Raw genomic sequence first — 23582 nt, 5'->3', positions numbered from 1 at the left:
GGGAGGGAGGCAGGCTGGTGGTAAGAGAGGAGCCACCTGGCCCTTCCCAACAGGGCTGCACGGTGGTGTGCTCCAGTGCACCAACTGGGGCACACTGCTGCGCTCGGGGGGGCGGGGAGAGGAAGGGCATGCAGCGGCTGGGAAGTTGGGGGCAGAGGGGTGCCTTGCTTGGTATGGCAGCCTAGCACTGGCACCCTAGCACCAGTGCTGCTTGTGGGTAAACATTCAGAGGACTGGTTTATTAAGGCATGTATGGTGCAAAAGCTTATTTTAGAGCTTATTCTACCATAAGCAGCTGTGTTCTGAAAACCCCCAACCTGTTACCAGAACCCTCCTGAGCTATCATAAGGAAATTTGTTACAAGAACTGCCAGCAGGAACACTCACTCAAGAAACGAGAGGAACAAACTCAAAGCAGTATCTCAGTATCAAAGGTGGTTTTTGCCTCCTGGGAACTCTCTGCCCCAAACACTGAAGGAATAAGCAGTTATTTGACAGAGACTGGCTAGAAGAAAAAGGGCAGGATTGACACTGCTACTGCCCCACACCTCTCCATTAGACCCAAGGAGTTTCACTCACTTTCCAATCAGTTTCTTAGCGGAATGGCTGGATTCCTTGCAAGTCTTCTTCTACAGGAACAATAGTATTATTTGGCTGTGGTTTTTATCAACTGGAGAGACCTTCTAATTATTATATTCCAGATGTTTCAGGCCCATGAACCATGATCAAGCCTAAACATTTCTGAACCGCTTATGAATCTGCCCCTGAGTATCAGTATATCTCATGGTTGCCAGCAGGCCTGGGAAAAAAAGTTCTACCCCCTTTATGAGGTGAAATGGGCAGCTGCAGCTTTTCATGGCATGAAACAGCATCCTCTTAAGTCTCCGTTAAAAGAACAGGACATTTTTCCTTCAGGCAGTTGACTGCCCTCATACACATCTCCTTTCTTCAGTAGCTGCAGCACACACAAACAAACATGCTTCCTTAGTTTCCTGTTACACCACTAAAGCTGAGTGCTGCATTACAGGCAGCTCTTTAAAGTCCCCCAGGGCAGAGAGACAGAGGGGCGGCAATCAAAGGGAGCCTCAAAACATCTTCCCACTGGGCAATTCCTTATAGCACTGTGGATCCGGATCAGTTTCTCTAAAAAAAGGATGAAAACCCAGTTAGGTAACAGTTGCCCTGGAGAAACAAGCTGCCAAACCACACCTGCAGAAGAGGATGAAGGCCCCCTGCCACCATTTTGGACTGCAACAGGGGATGCTCATGCTCTTATCCATAACAGTAAATTTGCCAGAGGCACAGCTTGCTAGCTTGTAACTGCAGTTTACTTCTGTGCATAAAACCCCTCAAGCGAAAATGTACAGATGACTTTAAAAAAAAATAATGATTACAGTTAAGTAACCAGGGTTGCCAATAGGCTTAGAAGAAAATGTCCTGTCCCTTCAACTGAGGCAGAATGTCTAGAAATGGGCAGCTTTTAATTGTACTGAGATAAATAACATCTCTTGGTAAGAGACAGCCCAATAAACCTAGGTTAAAGGGAAAGATCATTTTTAATTTAATAAGCCTGTTCGCGGGAAAGGGCGGAATATAAATTGACTAAAATAAATTAACTAAAATAAAAATAATTCAGATATGTGGCAACCCAAGAAGCAACTTGCTTTTTCTTCACTGTATATTGCTGACAGGATGGGGATTTTGTTTTAAAAAATGAGGAAAAGTTTCAGAAATGTTATGTCGATTTTATTCCCACATGATAGATTATATGAAATATTCCTTCCCATATGAACTTTCAAACTGCTGTGCAAAGCACAATGAGTTCAACCTGTCTGAGGGGAAAAAATGAGAGAAGAATAAAGGGATAATTAGTGAATTAATGTTTCTTTGGATCTCACATGATTGTGGCTACTTAGATGAAAATGCTAGCGAAAAATTGAAAATTTATCATACAAGGATTAGTCATATATTGAGTGTGAACAGCAGGAGCTTTCGTTACTTTTAGGTCCTCCTGAGAGGCAGAAAAAAAAACTATCACCAAAGTGACACATCTGTCCTAGCAATTTGAAGTATGCAAACTGCCTCACAGGGCAACACTTTTGTTGTCACTAGCTCGTGTACAGCACATGCTCCACTTTGGCCATAGCACTGTGCTTTTCCTCTACCACTAATACTTCTGTTTGCACAAGATCAACAGCTACCATAGAAGTGCTAGTGGCTGAGGAAACAAGCTCTGCGGTGGCCAGAGCTAAGCACACATAGAATGAGTTCACAGGATCTGAGCCATTGTTTTTAAACTGGCAATCTGTTTTTCTAAAAGATGGAAGAACATACAAGTGGAACACAGTTTTAGTTTGTTTTGCCCTCCTGCCCAACTTTAATCAAAGTGTCATTCAAAATATACTTTTTAGGTTTTTAAACCCTTCAACCGTCTTGCAATAGCTAACTTAGTCCATCTCATTGTTTCCATACCTGTCCATTCTCTATTGTGACACATGACAAATGGAATTCCCTTCCTGTCAGTGGACTGGATCCAGCAAAACCCAACTGGAAATATAAACAGACTTAGCGCAGTTCTGCTTGTGCTTTCTTTCCTGTAGTGCCAAGAACTGCTTGCATAAGACCTGACACGAGCAGAAATGCAAGGGGGGATACAAAAAGATTGTCTTTGCATAAGTGGATGCCATGGTCTTTTCCTTGTGTTTCTGTTTGCACAACAGCCCGAGTGGAAATTTTGCAGTAGATCCAATCCAATACTTGCAATTTAATCTATTTTTTAAAAAGCTTGCTTGAAATTTACTTTTGGATTTAAAACTGAACACTTCCTACCCCTTCCCTCTTTTCTGCATATGCCTACCCCTTCCCTCTTTTCTGCATATGCCAAGTCAGGTTTACATCGTAAACCTGTAGACGGAGATCACATTTACCTATTATTCTATTTACAGTTTATTAACATATCACCTTCAGTAACAACTGCTGAGACTTCACCCAGTTGTAGAATATATAGTCAATGTAATCTTATCTTCCTTTTGTAGTCCTTGATCCGGACGTGGCAGCCAATTAAAGACCCCATTCATAAGAAAGTTCCTTGCTTTTCCACCTTCTAATGTCATTGGATTTATCTACTATGTTCATTTTAACGAGCTCTACAAAGAGGTTACAGACGAGCCCTCTCCAGCTTACAAATCAAATTAACAATTTCTTTGCCTGCAAGAAAGACCTAGAAACTTGTCACTTCCCAAGCAGCTAAGCATCTGCAGGTTTTGGCAAACCATTCAACTTTCTGGGCTTGCTTGTGAGAAGGAGGTACTGCAGTACTTGGAAATGGGGAACAGCTGGGCAGAATCCTATACTTCTAGGCAGCAGATTATAAAGTAGACAGGTATTTCCTATACCACAGGTTCATTGGGGCCATGCCTCAGTGATAGAGCTTCTGCTTTGCATGCACAGGGCCCCAGGTTCAATTCCCAGCATCTCCAGTAAAAAATAAACAAATCAGCTAGTAGGTGATACGAAAGATTACCACCTGAGTCCCTGGAGAAGTGTTGCCGTTCAAAGTAGACAATCCTGACCCAGGTAGATAAATGTTCTGACTCATTATAAGGCAGTTTTATGAGTTCATGTGATAAGAATGGTTTACATCGTAAGAACCGTTTTACATTCAAAAAGCTTATACTGATCTTACTCATCTTTAGTGGACAAGCAGGAACTGGAACAAAGATCAGTATAGTTTCTAAGTTGTGCCTGTCAGGCACTTCACTGATGCACCAGTGTTGCTAGAAAATGCAGGTTTCTGAGAAGACCCCAACATCTTTCATCCATTTTACAATTTAGAATGACACCATGCAGTGAAGTACAAAACTGTGTTCTTAGATCACTGATACCTGGACTGACAAGCTGAAATATGCTCCATAATTTCATGGTGTTGTTTTTGTCCTTTAAAGCTCTACATGGCATGGAACCAGATAACCTGAAGGACCATCTTCTCCCAAACATTCCTGACTAAGATGTAATATCATAGGGAGAAGCCCTTCTGATGGTCCCATCAATCAAAGAAACTCATTTGGTGTGTACACGAGAGAGGATCTTTTCAGTGGCAGCCCCATAATTATGGAATGACCTGGCCTCCTCACTTTCAATCATTAAGAGGCAGTTGAAGATGGTTTTATTTAGGATTGCATTTGGTTAAGTTTAGCAGCAGTCCTAAACAGTGATTTTTAATGTTGGTTTTATGTTTTTAATGTGTCTTATTCTAGGTTTGTAAGCTACCTTGAGCTCCATAAGGAAGAAAGGTGGCTAATACATGCTTTAAACACATAAATAATTCTACAATATTAGTCTATGTAGAGATGAATTGGCTTAGCCTTCCAGAACCTAAGAGCTGGGTTCTTCCTTATGACCTGCTGAAATCTTGAAGAAAACTATGGCCAGTTTAGACTGTGAGAGCCACTCTCAACAGTGGCCCTACCACTGAAAACGTGCCATGAGCCAAGCATCAAAAACTCCTACAATCATAACATCTTTCTGTCTAGACTGGTTTTTGGCAGTCACTGCTAAGCTGGCAGAGCAATAAGGACTGTTCATGTAGTGACATTTTATTATGTATAATTAAACGCTTTATTCCTTTAATTTTTTGGTCTCCCCAAGCCTGTGTGATGGAGTGAGGCTGTAATATAAATAGACACTTACAAATGTATATATTAACCTCTCTGTAGGGAAAAAAAATGACATATGAAGCAGCCGTGAGAGTTGATCCTGCAGGGATTTACCGCAGGGCCAACTGCTTCTCAAATTGTTTTAGGCTTGAATGGAGAAGCAAGCATGAACACGTCAACAATTTAGAGTGCAAGAGACAGGAAGATCACTGGGAAGGGGCAGACTGGGAAGAAAAGGGCTTGGTCTCTTTTGCCCTGCTGAAAGTAAGGCTAAAGCTGGTGGGCTAAAGCTGCTGGAGCCCTTGGGAGGCAATGGAACCTCTAAGGAATGCTGCAGTGTTTCCTTTACTGGGAAGATGCTTATGGCCATGGCTCAGTACTTGTCTTGTGTTCTGCTTATGACAGCAAGGGCTTGGAGAAGATTCAGCAGCTGCGTGCTGGATCCAGTCTCACAGCTAGCCCAGGATCAAACTAACCATACAAACTGGCTGACCCAATGAGGCAGTTTGCTTAGCTCAGGGCCTCTAAGTTTCCGGAGGGCAAAAGGCCCCAGCTGTTCCTGGGCTTCATGTGGCCGCAGCCTGACTGAGTACCAATCCTGCGAATATGTGCACATAGGTAGTGATTTGGCTCAGTAGCTGGAACATGTGCTTGTCGGCCTGGGACTTCATTGTTGAATTGCCCTGTTACAGGCTGGTGGACTTAGTCACTCTCGATGGATGGGGAAGAACTTAATAGTCCAGAATCCCGTCCTACCTGGAAGAGGACTGGCAGCATTGTCTGGAGCTAAGCCTTCTGGGGTTGGTCCTTTGACCAAGACCTCAGAATCCAGGGGTTCTTGGTCTGGAGCAAATCCAGAGGTGTTGGGGGTCTCCTGGTCTTCTCTCAAAATGGACTCTGGTTCCCTCAGTTCATCATGTGAGGGCTTTGCTCCTGAGTGCATCCAGGCAGGTTCACGGCACATGGCTATAAAGGAAGCTAAAGTGTGTCTTGTATTTACAGTGATATAGGTAGGCCCTTCTGCTAATTTAACTTTGGAACTGACAATTTCTTCAAGTGTCAATACTTATGCCTAGGGTCCTTGTACGGCGACAGGAATATAAAAAAAAGCTCCAATGCCTTATTTCTTCATGCTTAATTATATATGTTTTGGAATGCAGAACCCCCAGTGCTAATTTCTGTGAGAATTTCTCTTTATTTCTAACTGGCACATTAGCTTTGTTGTTTCAACACCAACCCTTTTTTTTTTTTTAATTCACTTGAATGTGGCACAGAATAATTCTGAAATAAAGGTGATAGGAAAGAGCTAATGAAGTCAATAAAAACCAAAGAGGAATGACAGCACAGATGCTTAAGTGCAATCCTAAATAGAGTTACACCTTTTGAACTCCACTGAAGCCTGTGGACTTAGAAGGGAGCAACTCCATACACGTACAGGACTGCACTGTGACCTTAGATTTTGCCACTAGATATAGGAATTATAACTGCTCTTTTCTGAGCCAAAGACAATTTTATTTATTTATTTATTTACAACATCTGTTTGCCACCTTTCTTCCCTACAAATCTCAGGACGGCTTACATTATAGATAAAATATGTAAGATCATGAACACATTATGGATAACTATGAAAATACAGGCTCATGAAGAACAGAAAGATCTCCTGTGTTCTTCTAAGCAAGAGTACTTGCATTTTGCGTAAAGCAAATATACTCAAGACTGTGCAGACTTTTTGTTTTCAACCTCATAAGAACATAAAAGAAGCCATGTTGGATCAGGCCAATGGCCCATCCAGTCCAACACTCTGTGTCACACAGTGGCAAAAATTTTTATATATACACACACACTGTGGCTAATAGCCACTGATGGACCTCTGCTCCATATTTTTATCTAAACCCCTCTTGAAGGTGGCTATGCTTGTGGCCGCCACCACCTCCTGTGGCAGTGAATTCCACATGTTAATCACCCTTTGGGTGAAGAAGTACTTCCTTTTATCCGTTTTAACCTGTCTGCTCAGCAATTTCAGCGAATGCCCACGAGTTCTTGTATTGAGAGAAAGGGAGAAAAGGGAGAACCTCATCACTAATTCATCTTCACAGACAGGCTTCTGATATTCTTTGGTCATCTGCACAAAAGTAAGTTTATAAATCAATTCAATACTAGAAGCCAGATAACAAAACAAGCAACAAAACACCATGAGTTTCACATTTATCTGAAGAGGAGAGGTGCATAGTTACTACCTTCTTGAGACTAAGAGAAAAAAAAATTAGGGATAATTTTAGGGGCCAAATTATCATGAGCAGACTTCTGCTTGTGGAATTGTTCTTGCCCTGCCCCCTTTCCCTTTGCTTCGGAGAACCTTCAGAACAACAAAGAGAGCAATATAGGGGCCATGTTGTAGGAAGGGGAAGTCAGAGAAAATCTTGCTTTACCTTGGTGTGACTGCCCTTCAACAGAGGGAGAAGGGACTTTGAATCCAGCCCACTACAGGAATTTCTCATTTTTCATACCAAGATTTTTGGTGTAATGGTTAAGTGTGCAGACTCTTATCTGGGAGAACCGGGTATGATTCCCCAATCCTCCACTTGATGCTGGAATGGCCTTGGGTCAGCCATAGCTCTCGTAGGAGTTGTCCTTGAAAGGGCAGCTTCTGGGAGAGCCCTCTCAGCCCCACCCACCTCACAGGGTGTCTGTTGTGGGGGGAGAAGATATAGGAGATTGTAAGCCGCTCTGAGACTCTGATTCAGAGAGAAGGGCGGGGTATAAATCTGCAGTCTTCTTCTTACAAGGGTAAGCTGATCAAACTCTGACATTGGTTAGACTTTAGGCATTGGTTATTGCCCTGCTGTTTCTTTTCATTTTCTTTGTATTTATTGCACGTTTGGGTATTATGATACTCACAAGTATGGCTGATTGGCTGTTTGAAAGCTGACACCTTTTTCCCACCTCAGCAGATTTAATGTAAAGATGAAGACAAATGGGAATCTGTTCTTCAGGGTTTTTTTCTTCAGCTTTTTGGAAACTTGTTCTTTATCCTACACCTCTATGCACCCCCCCCCCCCAATACTTCATTACAAAACTAAACCACACATATGTGTCTCTCCTCCTTGAATTACTTTTTACTCATTAGTCTACATTTTTACTGCTTGTTGCTAAGCAACATGCATAACATTAAGACATACATTCATCTATCTCTGAACACTTCCTATTTCCCCTATGTACCATTCTACTTCAAGCTTTTACCGTGTTCAAATTTACTAGGCTCCCGGTTTTTTTTATTCCCTCACACTTCACTTTAAAAATGCTGGTCAGGGCACAGAAACTGCATCCCCTGCCAGCGACCCTTTTCTCCTTTCCTTCCCCCACATCCAAGAAGCGATAGCAAGGAGTTACTCTTGCCAGCACTGCCAAGGAGCACTCTGGACTATCTCTCTAGGCATAAAGAGTCAGGGTACTCCTCAACAAAGGAACAGAAGCACCAGCGATGCTAGCAGAGCAAAGAGCTTCTTTTACAATGGCAAGAAGGTGCCAGCAGGCTTAGAAATCGGAGGGAAATTAATACAGCTGCTGTCTTTCTCCTGCCCACCTGATTATTTCTCAGGCTGCTGAGTGTCTCTACATCCAAAATCACATCAACGTTTGATCTCCAATGTTCTGTCCAAGAACCAAACATGGAGAGAAGAGCAGGCTGGATTCACAGCAGCTGGGGGTCCTAAAGGCAGACAGCAGGCTCAGCTTCTATCCCCAGAACAGAGTGCATTGCTTTACTTTATCCCATGTAAGCAAACAGCTGACAGTCATTTGGACAGAGGAAAAGGGAAATGCTGTGGTGGGAAAAACTAGGAGTCTTGGTTCCTACTAACAAGTGAATGGTGTATTCTGGCCCAGCTGCTGTGTAATTTCTAGTTATGCTGCTTTCAGAATGAAAGGTTCACAAAAAGTATTACAGAAAAGTAGAGCTGTCCCTTGGTGGCTGTATCTCAGGTACAACCAAGGGCTTATCTATGCTCAGTGGGATTCTATTTTCCTTTGAACAGGAAACCCCACTCAACCTCCAATACCATTTCCTTTGACAAGTACCCTCAAGTGATTTGGCTACATGGCACATGGGGGCTGTTGCTGAAGAAACGCAAGCCCCAAACCCCCTTGGGCACAGAGACCTAGCACTGTATCTCCCAAATATGGACTTCAGCAGAAAAGAAAGAAAGCGTGAAAGTAGAATAATAAAACCATAGAGCTGGAAGATACTTCTGGGGTCATCTAGTCCAACCCCCTTCACAATGCAGGAAATTCACAAGTACCCCCTCCCTACACACACCCAGTGACCCCTGCTCCAAACCCAGAAGATGGCACACTGTGAGCACAGCATCTGGGAGAAGCTGAGTATTAACCAGTCAAGCTCCTAAGAATGTTTAGTTTAGGGAGTCAGTTAGCACAAGCGGAAACTAGTCATTTACATGACCAGCACTTTCTTTGCCCTTCACCACCAGCCATTTGGGAAATACCAGCTAAGCTCATCAATACAAAAACAACTGTAGGAGAGAACAGGGAAGGGTTGGGGAGCAGGTCTAAGATGGTGTTTGCAGCATTAGGAATGCAAGATGGTTGTAAATGGAGAGCGCCAGACAAATAAGAAAACAGGATGCCCGGTATGGCTGACAACTGCAGCCTGAATGTGAGAAATAACATTCATAAAAAGATGAAGCAATTTGTGTTTAGTACATTGAACTGAACCATTTTGCTTGCCATTACATTTTATTTCCCTGCAACCCTATTAAACATTTCCTGCATCTGAGCTGGCCTTTGGGTAATTTCTTAGCAGATGGATGATCTACCGCAGGGAAGAATACAGAAGGTGGCAGGGAAGGAGAAGGAAATCATTTTCAGGCTTGATGATCAAATGTCTGCTATTGTCCAGGAGAGGTGAATCCCTCATTTCAGCATGAGAAAAAAAAAAGAACACCTGCCATCGTGGGACACAGGTAATATTTTACACCTCATTCTGCATGACCCAAACGGCAAAAGCTAACAACTTTTAAAACAGATCCAGCCAAAAACGGTGCCTTTGGATAAAAGCACACAGGCAGATACGGTAGCATTTCAAGATCATTTTACATGGCATCTGCTTGTGCAATGGCATGCACACTTGGATGAAGAGGCTGCAACACACTTGCTTAAGGAGAACAACAAAAGGGGAGGGGGGACAGACTTCACCAGAACCAGAATGACATTGCACTGTATACTATGTTCCCATGGCAACTAGCCATGAGAAGATGAATGTTTCATATTCGCTCTGCAGTACATGTCTAAATCAAAATTTCATAAAGAGCATGAGATCTCAACTGAAGATACCTACACAAAACCTGGTTATCTTTGCATTACTGGATAATTACAGGAAAGAAACAATGAGGTCATTTTAGAACAGGAGCAGGCTTCAAAAAAGCACACAGGCATCAGTACGCCTTTCGTGTTACACTATTCATTTAAGTGTAAATCAGCATAAAATACAGATCACACTAGGAGATACCATCCATTTCTGTTTAATGCCATCTTGCATATCGGCCATCAGCGGCAGACTCGCTGCCACACCGGCAGATGGCTCAGAGCCTGGTGCAGAAGCCTGAGGCACTGGGGAAGTTACTATGGCAAAGCATGAATGTTGCTGAGTTGCTGGATTTTGTCTTTTTGCCTCGTATTTAAGAGCTTCTGCACACCCATTAAGGAAATCCACCTGTGGCAATCTGTCTCCTTGCTTTATTTCCTCGATTGTGACATTTCTTTTGAGCCGCCTACTACTAAAGCACACAGAGCCTTTCTACCTCTAAATATGATACACATGTTTCTGTCATGACATCATTGATTATAGTAGTGAATGAGCAAAACTAGCCTTTAAAACCTCAGTGCACAATTCACTTTATCCAATAGCAGATAGATCCAAGTAGGCAGCCGTGTTGGTCTGAAGCAGTAGAACAAAACAGGAGTCGATTGCACTTTTAAGACCAACTTAGTTTTATTCAGAACATAAGCTTTCGTGTGCACGCACACTTCTTCAGACAAGGAATGAGGTACAGTAAGCAGAGCCACATATGCCTGGTGGGGTTGGAATTCCTCTTCAGCAGTCATTAACAAACCTGACCTAACAGGCTGAAAGATGAGCTGAAAGATGAGCACAAGAAGGAGTCTGGAGTGCCACACGGCTATTCCTCAAACAAGACTTGGGTTTTTCCCATGACAGTGTTGGGCAGGCCATCCAGTTATTCAGCAGCTGCTGCCTATGTACAGGGTGCATCCCTGGGGAGGAGCTTTGACGCATGTGCCACGTCAGTTCTCCCTATGGCCATTTCAACAGCTGCCACTGGGTGCTTCCTCCTGTGCTCTTCTGCTTCCCCCACCCACCCTCCCTCCTGTTATGTTATTTTTATTTATGTATGTATTTTCCATAACTTAGGCAATTTGGTTATTGGGATGGATCCATTTGGTGGAAGCCGGGCCTGCATGCTCACCTCCTCTGGTTGGGACTACCTTAAGAGGCCTTGGGGTGGAGCCCTCATGCATGTGCCCAGCTCGGAGGCTGTTGTCTGGCTCTCAATACCAAGTGGCAAGGGGAACCACTCAGTGGCTAGCACCCAGCTGGCCCCCACTGGAATTGCGACTTCTTGGTCCCCCCGCCAAGCAGGTGGGCTTCGGGAGAGGGGTTTATCAGGCAACAGGCAGGTTGTCCAATTCCGGATCCATCCCTATGTTTTGCCAATGCTTCTTGGTTTGTTTCTAATAAAGCTGTGGCCATTTTCTTCCAAAAATGGTTGGTTGTGTTTTCCTTCTGCATGTTGTGTGAGAAGGAGGAGGAGAAGATGATATTGGATGTATATCCCACCCTATACTCTGAATCTCAGAGCAGTCCCAATCTCCTTTACCTTCCCCCCCCCCAGACATCCTGTGAGGTAGGTGGGGCTGAGGAAGCTCTTACAGTGGCTGTAAGTTCAAGGACAACTCCTACAAGAGCTATGGCTGACCCAAAGCCATTCCAGCAGGTGCAAGTGGAGGAGTGGGAAATCAAACCCGGTTCTTCCATATAAGAGTCCGCACACTTAACCACTACACCAAACTGGCTGTAAGTAATTACATCTGGTTTAGTTGAATTAGTAAAATAGGAATGCCCCCTCCTTGCAGTTTCAAAAAGCACTGGGGAATGTACCTCTAAGGCCATGCATCCCTCTGAACCAGATCCCACCCCCCAAGAGGAAACACGCCAACTCTATACTGCAGTATCTCCTGATTCAAGCAGCATTATTTGCTTACACAAGGAACAATGCTTGAGAAGATGCCTTCACAGCCCCTATGCTCAATTCAGGTGCCCCCTAGTTCATGTTGAGGGGCTGCATCAGTTCCTCCCAATCCCACAGTGCCTCAGTCTACCTAAGGAGGGAGACTGGAAGGGGACCAGAAAGGTGAGGGACTATGGGTTAGTGGTAGAGAACCTAATTGGCATGCAGAGGAACCCAGGTCAACCCCTGCCATTTCCAGTTAAAAGGACCAGGTAGGAGGGTGTGTGAAAGATGTCTGCCTGAGATGCTGGAGAGCTGCTGCCAATCTGAATAGAAAACACTTACCCCGATGGGCCAGTGGTCTGATTCAATGCGACAGTGTGATTTAGCAGCTTCAACACATGAAGGTCTTCACATGAAAGCATGGATTTCCTTAACAGGATCATGAACTATGCACTTAAAGCAGATACTCATCCAAATGCACTACTGAGTGCTGATGCTATCTGCACTGTTCTGCTTTCAACAGAAAGGCTCCCTTGGACACGCATCCCCATTAGGATGTACATTCAGATCTACATCTGAGCATTTTTTCTGCTGAATACAGCACCTATACTCAGATGCTCATTCAGACATGCATCTGCTTTATATCCTCCGTTCTGATCTAGTAGTGATCTATATGCAGAAGCTGGATATCTTGCAAAGTTCCCTCCTCCCTTACTCACACAGGAGAATGGAAGGATGGATGAGGGGATGGAGAGGGAGCAAAAATTTCCTCCTCTCTGTCCTGCCTCTCTCCCCTACTCCACTCCTGCCACAAAATCTTTTCACAGGCATAAACTTGTAAAACAAACAACAGTCTTTCCTGAAATTCTTATGACAACAGCTTGGACACCACCGGACAGAGAAGATGCTCTTTTTGAACCATCATACACAATGTGCAAGGCATTTTGCTACAATATGATTTGTTACCAGATCATTTTATCTGACCACCTACATCCTTTAAACTTGAGCTAACTGATAGACTTTGCTGTAGAAAACTGAGTTACAAAAACTCTACAGAAGGTTTCATGTACTTTAACAAGACACCAGTGATATGTGGAAGTGCTGATGTGCAGACATATTCCCTTTCCTTCCTTCTCTCTCCCATTCAAGGTCCAGCAAACGCCAGCCATATGTGGAACCTTAATAACCCAGGGGCCAGAGACCACACAGCAATCACTGGATCTACCGTGTTTCCAATCAAGTAGATCTGCAACTTCTTTGGATCCTACAAATCCAAACAGGAATGGGGAAGTGCAAACAACAGATATATGCCTGCTAGACTGTGTGACATCCTGGCTCCCAGGTACACCTGGAGTATGTTAAGTTTGGGTGACTCTGCTGATAGGAACAAAAAGAACAGAGCCATATCAGTACAGGAGAACACTCTTGTGGGTTGTTCCCCTGCTATATAATATGTTTTCAAGGGGTGAGAGAGTCCACTGAGAAGGAAGTAGATGTTTCTTCTTCCTCTTAAAATAATTTCATGTTGTATAGCCAAGATCAAATAAGACTGACAGCACTGCCAAATACGACAGTAATGCCAAATACCAACTGCAGACATAGATTGTTACAAGCATTTTGTATAGATTGTAACAGCATTGGTCAAGATGTAAATTTTAAGCATTTATTTTGAACAGCGGTATCGTGTTAACCTCATGCAAGACTAATATAAAGATTCCAGTGATATCAAGCACACATACTCTCATTTGGAATAATCTATTATATCCTTTCTCATTACTTCCCTTTTAAAGGCTGTTTAGCACCACCATATGGTTCAACAGACCTACTGTCAATTTGTGTTCATTTTGGTGTTCCACATTCTCTATAAAGATTAACGTACAGGCTGAGAAAATCTTTGCTCTGGGTATGCTAAGTATATTACAACAATAACAAAATGAAAATTCATTTTCTTCCCCAATGGGAGTTAGAGTTGTTTACAGAAACGTTGCTGTCGCAAAGAACAGGTTAAGGCTATGCAGCAAAAAAAAAAAAAAAGGGGGGGGGAGGAATGTTCAGCTCTGTATACACACCGAGTAAACAGCTTGTTCAACCACCTGTGTTCTGACCTCAACAGGCAACTATTGTTCTTGTTTGTATAAGTGCTGCGCATATTTTTAAGTGGCCAGCGTGGAACATGCTATCTCTTAATGGTGTGTGCTCTGCACTGCAGTAGGGAGCATTTGCTGATTAATGATGCCCTTGAGTTTTCCCCTTCATGTCAAAATTTTACAGCAATAAAAAGGCTCAGCAAGCAGCAATGCTGAACTCACTGCATAAGATACTGGGTTGGATCCAGTGCAAAATTTCACTATTTCTAGGGCTCTTGCACAAGCAAAAAAAGTGAGAAGAAAAAAAGACCATAATAGCCACTTGTGCCAAGTTAAACTTATTTTATCCCTATTGCATTTTTGCCTTTGCAAGATACTGCACAACCAGTTCTGGCATTTCAGGAAGTGAACTTAGCAGCTTCTTCATTCTCAAAACAGGTCCCAGAGATACAATATGGGAGAGAGAGGAGACTGGGGCACAAGATCTTGCGTGTGTGTGTGTATGTGTGTGTTAATCCATGTGAAAATAAACAAACTAGGGTGGAAGGAGGAGATATTGCACAGACCTTCCCCACATGGAACTATGCTAAGTAGATCTTTTTCCTGTTTGCACATTGCTGGAAACCCATTTTTTTCCTTTTGTGTCTTGCATTCTTAAGAGTGAACTACAAACCTGTCATTTGAAATTTTTGAAAATTATTAAAGCTGTGAAATGGTATCCAAAGAAGCTCATACTGAGTTGTGCAGAACCAGTGAAAAGGAGGAGGAGGATGCAGATCCATTGTGGGCTGCAGAAATTTCTTTGTGCCTCAGTGCTGAGTCCACTGTGACCAGATCAGTCTTATAAACCTACAAGATAAGAAAGCTGGCCTTACCTGAATGCTTCAACTACGGTTCTCTCTGGCAACTTTGGTGCAACAATTCTGAAGGCTCTTCTGAAATCTTCCAGCGATAAAAATCCTTTACCTTATGGGTGGAACCAAAATAAAAGGCTTGCTGAAAGCAATTTCAATACTTACAAAAGCAATGCATTGATTAAGTAGTGCTCTTAAGGTGAGTTTTGACATTTCCGGAAGCAGGGATTCTACAATACTAACTAAGGAAAGAGGAATCTTTCCAAGCATAAAGCTTTCTCACAGCATTCAAGAAAGGCCTATCACATTCCCAAGCACTGCAAGGATGTCTGTTGCTCATAGATTTACTTTAGTACTAAGCAAAACCAAATTCAACAGCTGCTTTCAAGGTCATTGGGCTCTGGCTGCAGTACACTTTGTGAGAAGGCATTCTTCCTCTAAACCTGTCAAGTCTACCACTTAGAAATGCCACAGAGTGTAAAAGCTTGGCTTCTGCATCTGCTGCCTTGCTTCCTGACCTGCTTCGATCCCTCTTTCTATTGAGGCACCAGCTCCAGCCTCGGGTTTCTGGCCCTGCAGGAGCCAGGGATTTCTGGTCTTGCCCCCCAAAATAGAATGCACAGTTGCTACAAGCGACCATGCTACATGTTTGGTTCAGTGGACCAGTCTACTTTCAATTATCTGATACGGAAGAAAAGCTTACATTGCATGTCAAAGGCTGTGAAGAGATGTCTTGCTTCACTATGGTAGAACTGTGCGGTCTTCTTTGTGCTCATAACATTGAGAAACTTGTCAAGAGATATACCTAGGAAAATGAGGCAATGGACATGGATCAAGAGAAGCATAACTCTGTTTCTACTACATGTACCTCTAACTCAAGCAATACAGACCTTGTAATATTAACAGTGCAATCCTAAGCAGAGTACACACTTCTAAGTACACTAAAGTCAATGGGCCCAAAAAGGGTAACTTGGCTTAGGACTGAACCTTGAATCAGGATTTCTATTCTCCAACTCACTTCTCTTCTACCACATCTATCATCAGACTGGCATTGTAGTCCTAAATATCTTTATTCAGAAGTATATTTCGCAGGCTGCAATAGGTCTTACTTCCTCGTCCCTCATTTATTTATTATTTATTTTATTCAATTTCTAACCCGCCCTTCCCACAAGTGGGCTCGCAGTTGTGTTATGTTTGTGTATGTATGTGTATTTTTTTTAAAAAAACTGAATTGTTACATTGCATTTCGCTTGTCTTTGGGACCACCTCTCCTAATGTACCCCCTGAAGAGCACTGCACTCATAGATGAGAGCTTGGTGGTGGTCCCATGATAGTTTATGTGTGAGAGCGCATCCCTCGCCCCCACCTTTTGTAATCCTTTTGAAGTATGCCTTAAAAGTATTGTTCAATGTATCTTTAGCATCACTCTCAAGAATCTGTTACACTGAAAGTATCGGTCTATCAATAAATGTTGTTTTGTATCAAACCTGACGTCATTGAAACCGCATGCTTGACAGATAGTCTCACCATCATCTTATTGGATATAAAATTAACTACTGTATCTTATTAATGTAAACAGTGATTAATGTAAATATTTTAACTTTATTATGTGAACTAGGAATAAGGCCCGATGTGGGTAAAAATACAACGGGCTCTAGAAAGAGGTTCTGGGCGAATGCCCCCACCCACCCTTGGTGTCTTCCCACCTACTCAAATAAAGGCATTCACTCTTCTCCACCCTTGATTATCTGTTTTTGGGTTTTTTTGGCCTGGCATGGTTGTGTCATGATATACCATAGAGCAGGAGTCCCCAACCCCTGGGCCATGGACCAGTACCAGATCATGGCCTGTTAGCAACCGGGGCGTGAGTTGTACAATTATTTAATTGTATATTACAATGTAGTAGTAATAATAATAAGATGACAACATTGGATTTATATCCTGCCCTCCACTTCAAATCTCAGAGTGGCTCAAAATCTCCTTTATCTTCCTCCCCCCCCAATAGACACCTTCTGAGGTAAGTGGGGCTGAGAGAGCTATTACAGCAGCTGCCCTTTCAAGAGAGCTATGGCTGACCCAAGGCCATTCCAGCAGCTGCAAGTGAAGGAGTGGGAAATCAAACCCAGTTCTCCCAGATAAGAGTTTGCACACTTAACCACCATACCAAAATAAAGTGCACAATTGTACCATCCTGAAACCAGCCCCCACCCCACCCCGGTACATGGAAAAATTGTCTTCCAAAAAACCAGTCCCTAGTGCCAAAAAGGTTGGGGACTACTGCCATAGAGTATATGCCTCAAGGTTTTCTGTAGGGGAATTGATCTGACTTCAGCATTCCATCTCCTCCCCCCTCCCTGCAACCTCCGCCTAGGAAAAGTACAGTCTTTCTCCACTGTATGGACCAAAGTAGAAAGGAAATGACCCCAGCAGGGTATAATGACACAGAATCCACCCGGCAAAGCAGCCCTTTTTTCCAGGGGAGCTGCTTGTTACCTGGAAATTGGTAACAATGGTTCCCCAGGAGGAAATGGCTGCTTTGGAGGGTGGAATCTATGGCACTGTACCTGTCTGAGATCCCCCCCCCTCCTCAAACCCCATCATCTCTAGACTCCCCCCCCCTCAAATCTCCAGGAATTACCCAACTTGGAGTTGGCAACCCTATCTCCTTCTCAGCCAACCATCACCTTACCTTTATCTGCCCCTCTGACTTCAGCTTTTCATCTCCTCCCCCCTCCCTGCAGCCTCTACCTAGGAAAAGGACAGTCTTTCTCCACAGTGAGGACTAAAGCAGCTTACATCATTGTCCTCTCCACCTTCTGACCTGCACAACAACCCTGTGAGGTAGGTTAGGTTGAAAGTCTGTGACTGGTCCAAAATCACCCAGTTAGCTTTCACAGCAAGAATCTGGATCTGGCAGACCCTGTTCTGAAGTGCTAACTCCTATGCCACACTGGCTGTCATAGGGAGGCTGCTACTGAACAGGAGCAAGCAGCCAGAATTAGGATAGCCAACCTCCAGATGAAGCCAGAAGATCTCCTGGTATCACAATCAGTGTTCCCTCTAAAGTAAGTTAGCGTGGGTTAGCACACAGATTTTTAGCCTCCAGCTCACACATTTTTGTCTTAGCTCAGGAAACATGGCCCCAGAGCACAATAATGTATGCAGTAGCTCACAACTTTAATGCCAGTAGCTCATAAAGAAGAATTTTTGCTTTCAAGACTCTGCAGCTTAGAGGGCACACTGATCACAACTGAACTCCAGACAACAGATCTCTCTTTCCTTGGAGAAAATAACTGCTTTGGAGGGTGGACTCTATGGCATTATATTCAGCTGAGTCCTCTCCCTTTACTGACAGAACCAAGCTTGGTTGCATAGCAACAGCTACTGCCTAGAAGCTTCCCCATTGTCCCAATCCTCATCTGTCCTGGGCCGAGACTGAGAGGAAGAAGGTGGGAGGGAGTGATAGGAAAGAGGCAGCCACAATGGTCTCTGAGGAAATGCTCATGGAGGGGGCCAGGCCTTGCTACCTAGTCACATTACCACTTTCTTTCCCAGTCCCTTCACTGTCTCCCTGCCACCGCTGTCTACTTTCTCTTCCAAATGCCACAGAGAGTGGGTAGGCAACAGTGGGCAGGAGAGAAGAGTGGGCTCAACCAATGGAATGCAACAGAATTTGAGTGGCATCTGACAGGCCAATGACTGATGCAGTAAGTTGTGACCAGTATTTGGACTTTTACATTACAAGGGGGATGTCTTTTACTGATGCACACCACCTTGAGCCCTGTTGCACAGGGGAGGGCGGGTTAAAAATATAAACAAACAAAACATTTACTATTTATGTACTTTCAATTTTGTATGCACATGTATTTTAAATTCTGTTTTAACGTCTTGAAATGTTAATGTAGGAATGTTTGATGTTTTGATTATTGTTGTTTTGGGGATATTTATTTGGGTTGAAAGATGGTGTAAACTTTTAAATAAATTCAAAAAATACAGGTGATTAGACCTATAGAGTAATACTGTTATTTAAACCAGGCTACTTATCTGATGGAAAAGAAGCCAAAGAGAGAAAGTGGCATAGCAAGTGAAGGATGTGTTATTGCAACCAATAAGAAACTACCACCATATGTCTTGTTTGCATCAGTCCTAATGAAGTATGTACGGCATCAGTGGAAAAGAATGCACTATTTCTATTAGCATTTCCTTTCAGAGAACTCAAGGAGAAAAGCAACAGACTCTTATGTTAACATAAGGTAAAGGAATGGTGGCACAAAGCTTTTTAAATTAGCAAGTGAAAATATTCCAACAATGATTCCCAATTTTGAATTTGTATTTTGGGGGAAAAAATGCCACAATTTTTTTCTTTTGGGCCCAAAGAATATTTTTACAGTTGTGTCACCTTGTCAGATTAGCTAATGTAGCAGAAAAGGGGGAAATCCACACAAACCCAATATTAACAACACTCTCATTCCGCCAATAAGGATGGGGAAGATCTTGTGTAAACAGTACCACTGGCATCGTTCCCAGAATTCTGTAAAGGCTATACAGTTCTTGGGAGCTCCTGAGGTGTGGTTTCCTTTTAGCTTCCCAATGGAAAAAAACACTACCTGATTTGGTTACTCCACTTGCTGACTGAATACAAAATAATTTTAAAGTTTATCTGATCTTTCCTAATTTATATTCATATTAAGGCTCTACTGTATTGCCTGCCTTAAGGATCACAGCCTCTACGGGTATTTTAGGTGGTGCCCAATTATTGCTCTATTGGTAGGTGACTATGCAGATCTCTTTAAACCTGGAATGCATTCTGGAGCCTATGCAGTCAGTGTTGGGATTTTCTTACTGAATCTTGCCTCTTCCATAAAGATACCATAGGTGAGCCACACGCTCAGCCTCAGCTGTATGGGGCTAATGACATACTGTGAGGGTTAATTATATTTACCCGCCTTACAGAGTTACTGTAGCGACAACTAAGATAATGTGAAGAAACCTGAAAACTCTGATAGGCTACATAAATGCCAATAAATAAATAACTGAGTGCCATCAAGTTGCAACTGAGTCATGGTAACTCCAGGACTGTGGGGTTCTCAAGGCAAGAGATGAGCAGAGGTAATTTGCTATTGCCTTCCTCTGGACAACAACCCTCAGCCTTCCTAGGTGGTCTCCAATCCACGTATTGTGGCTGATCCATAGAAATGTCAAAGGCACTGTTATTACTTGAATGGGGTGTGACAGCAGTCCTGGTGTACATATCATATATAGTTCAAACAGCAGGTTCTTTACATTAAATAATTGAAAAGCCACAAAATTAATTCCCAAAGCATATTATTATTTTTCACAAAGACCCCAAAAGGTGTAAATCTAGCTCCTCATGTACCAACAGGACTTTCAGTCAGAGCTTCTCAAAAAAGTAGCCCCTATAATAATAATAAGAAGAAGATATTGGATTTATATCCCGCCCTCCACTCCGAAGAGTCTCAGAGCGGCTCACAATCTCCTTTACCTTCCTCCCCCACAACAGACACCCTGTGAGGTGGGTGGGGCTGGAGAGGGCTCTCACAGCAGCTGCCCTTTCAAGGACAGCCTCTGCCAGAGCTATGGCTGACCCAAGGCCATGCTAGCAGGTGCAAGTGGAGGAGTGGGGAATCAAACCCGGTTCTCCCAGATAAGAGTCCGCACACTTAACCACTACACCAAACTGGCTCTCCACTAAGTGGCATTCCTCTTTGAAAACTGGGGGTACTTTTGAGAAAGATCAGCACATATCACAGGGTCTGCTGTTCAAGCAAAAAGGTAAAAAAATGCAACTAGAAATGCTGAAGTCCTTGGTTGTATTCCAGGCTGAGGTTTGGGACACAGCAAGTCTATGTGCCGCTGGAGAATTGAAACCCATTATCTGAATTGGCTTCTTTCCTTTTTTAAAAATAACCGCTCTTTGTTTACAAGTATATGTTCTGTTTCTAGCACCAAAAAAAACACACATGCTGGCTTAAATTATTAGGTTCTAACTATACTGTACAATTTCTTTAATCGCACGGACTGCCTAAACAGGCAGCATTTGCTTGCCTGAGCATCCAATTTTATTAATGCACACTGCTTTTCTATATGTAGTGACCCTGATACAAAAAGCCACAACCTACATAGACTTCCCAGTATGCATTCATTTTAGTTTACTGCAAAGCTACATTCTTCTGCTCAACAGCCTATATTTTACTTATATGAATGAATATGGGTTAACAGGGTTGAAATGTTACACAGACAGGCCTCTTGTGCTGATTACATATTTAACTGAGGAGCAGAGGGCTAAATATATGTGTGTAATCTATGTGTATTATATTTATTCACTTTCACAGCAGATTTTAAAAGCATGCTACTAAAAATACACATTTTCCATTTTCGTATATTCTTACAAGTTAGAATTACAGAATCAAAGAGTTGGAAGGGGCTTCCAGGGTCATCTAGTTCAACCCCCTGCACAATGCAGGAACTCCCTCACACACTGCCAGTGATCCTGATTTGGGGGGGGGGGTGTGAAACCCTTCCAGGATCCCTGGCCAAACTGACCAGAAGAAAAATTGCTGCCTGACCTCAAAGTAACGAACAACATTTCCCTGGGCATGAAAGAAAAGGCCATGAGAACTAAGTACTGATGCCCTCCTTCTCATGATCTGCCTGAGTTCACAGAATAAGTGCTGTCAGATGTCCATCTAGCCTCTGTTTAAAAACCTCCAAAGGAGAAACTCCACTCTGCTGTAGAAGATTGCTGAGTTACTTTGGTCCAGTCACAGATTCTCAGCAGAACCTACCTCACAGGGTTGTTGTAAGGATAAATGGAAGAGAGAATTATGTAAGCTGTTTTGGGTCCCCACTGGGGAGAAGGTAAGGTATAAATGAACTAAATAAATTATGCACTGCACTCAGTTTGAAGTAGCACAGGCATTCTACCATCCACTTAAGAGTCACAAGTAAACAGGACCATGGAAGAACCTGGAAAGGATATGTTTTTAATTCCAGAGAGCCAGTTTGGTGCGGTGGTTAAGTGTGTGGATTCTAATCTGGAAGAACTGGGTTTGATCCCCCACTCCTCTGCATTCACCTGCTGATGTGATGTTGAGTCATTCACAAGTTTTCACAGAGCTGTTCTGCTCAAAGCGCAGTTCTGGGAGAGCTCTTTCAGCTCTACCTAACTCACAGGGTGTCTGTTGTGGGGAGGGGAAGGGAGGGGAAAGGAAAGGAGATTGTAAACCTCTCTGAGACTCCTCCGGGTAGTAAAGGGCAGGGTATAAATCCAATCTCCTCCTCTTCTTCCCTTTTCATGTTTTATGTTTTTCAACCCAAAAATAGAACTGGGTTTAGAAATATTTGTACTAACACAACTCAACAGTCCATTCAGTTTTATTTTCAGGCTTTCCATCTGCAATCAAATGAAGTCGTTCAAAGGAAGATATCTGATCCTAAAGTGGTAAGGGAAGGAATAAAATAGGAGCTGTAGAAGAAGAAAAGTTGGGATTTATACCCTGCTTTTCTCTACTCTAGTGAGTTTCAAAGCACCTTATGATCACCTTCCCTTCCATTCCTTACCACAAGCACCTTCTGTGGTAGGTGAGGCTAAGAGAGAACTGTGACTGGCCCAAGATCATCCAGCTGGCTTCCTGTGGAGGAGGAGTAGGGAATCAAACCCGGTTCTCCAGATTAGAATCCACTGCTCTTAACCACTACACCATGCCAGACTCAGGCAATATCAGCAGCCTGCTCACACAAATGTATATAAAATATAAGAAAACACAAAATAAATGGCAGTGCAGCTCACAAGAATCTTTATAATAAAGGTAAAATAACAGAACACCTACATCCTGTCCACAGGTAACAAGGTAAAGTGAACATGGCTAGTATTTCTACTGGCTGACTGCTTTTGTTTTGTTTTCTACTTGTATTAGGAACAATCCCTCTTTAAAGAATAAAGATTTTCAACTTGGTTTTATTCTGGTGGAAATATAAATTTTAAAATGCCACTGCCTGTTACCAGATTGGGTAGTTTGAGGTGTCGATAAATGCAGGAATTTCCTCATGGTATTCACCTTTAAACGTCATGAGTTGACGTTTTAACACCAGAAAATAAAAATGCTCAAATGTCAAGCTGGGTCCTGAGAACCATGAGTGGATCTCCATGTGCAGAATAGATCTTCCCCACCTTTGCCCTCTTTTCAAGAGCTGAAAGATCACCAGAAACAGGGCAGGATGTGGTACAGGAGGCTTCATCTCACAGGGGAAATCAGCAGAAACTGAAGACTGCCTGAATCTAACTTAGGAGACCAGATTTCAATCTCAAGTGGGGCTTCTTACACTGGTGTCCAGGGTTAAAAGCTTAGGGGTGCTCCTGCCAGATCCACTGCCAGATCAGCCTTTTATCATCTTTGGCTAGTAAGGCAGTTGGTCCCCTACCTCGAACACAATGACTTAACAACAGTGATCCACACCACGGTCATTACTGCAATGCCCTCTACATGGGGCTGTCCTTGTCTCAAACCCGGAAGCTCCAACTAGTGCAGAATGCTGCAGCCGGGTTGTTAATGGGTCTCCCCCTACAGGAGCACATTCAACCTGTGCTAAAAGCGCTGCACTGGTTCTTACCTTCAAAGCCCTATATGGCCAGGGACCTGCATACCTTAGGGACCGCCTTTCCCCACATGTTCCCCAGAGAGCACTTTGGTCTGGGTCAAAA

General features: G+C 43.1%; 1 protein-coding gene across 2 annotated transcripts in view; it reads right to left on the bottom strand.

Moving 5' to 3' along the window:
• The window catches only part of EFCAB11 (EF-hand calcium binding domain 11), a 64952-nt gene that overhangs the window by 32138 nt on the left and 9232 nt on the right, over positions 1 to 23582 (bottom strand). For both annotated transcript variants that reach the window (XM_060261579.1, XM_060261580.1), the window contains 2 exons: positions 15564 to 15665; positions 14882 to 14972 (listed from right to left, as the gene is read on the bottom strand). In XM_060261579.1, the coding sequence (XP_060117562.1) occupies positions 14882 to 14972; positions 15564 to 15665 (193 nt within the window). The remainder of the gene's footprint in view (positions 1 to 14881; positions 14973 to 15563; positions 15666 to 23582) is intronic.

Source organism: Heteronotia binoei, chromosome 21 (assembly GCF_032191835.1).
Source record: "Heteronotia binoei isolate CCM8104 ecotype False Entrance Well chromosome 21, APGP_CSIRO_Hbin_v1, whole genome shotgun sequence".
NCBI lineage: Eukaryota > Metazoa > Chordata > Lepidosauria > Squamata > Gekkonidae > Heteronotia > Heteronotia binoei.
The sequence above is the reverse complement of the archived record's forward strand: the minus strand, read 5'-3'. Positions and strand labels throughout refer to the sequence as shown.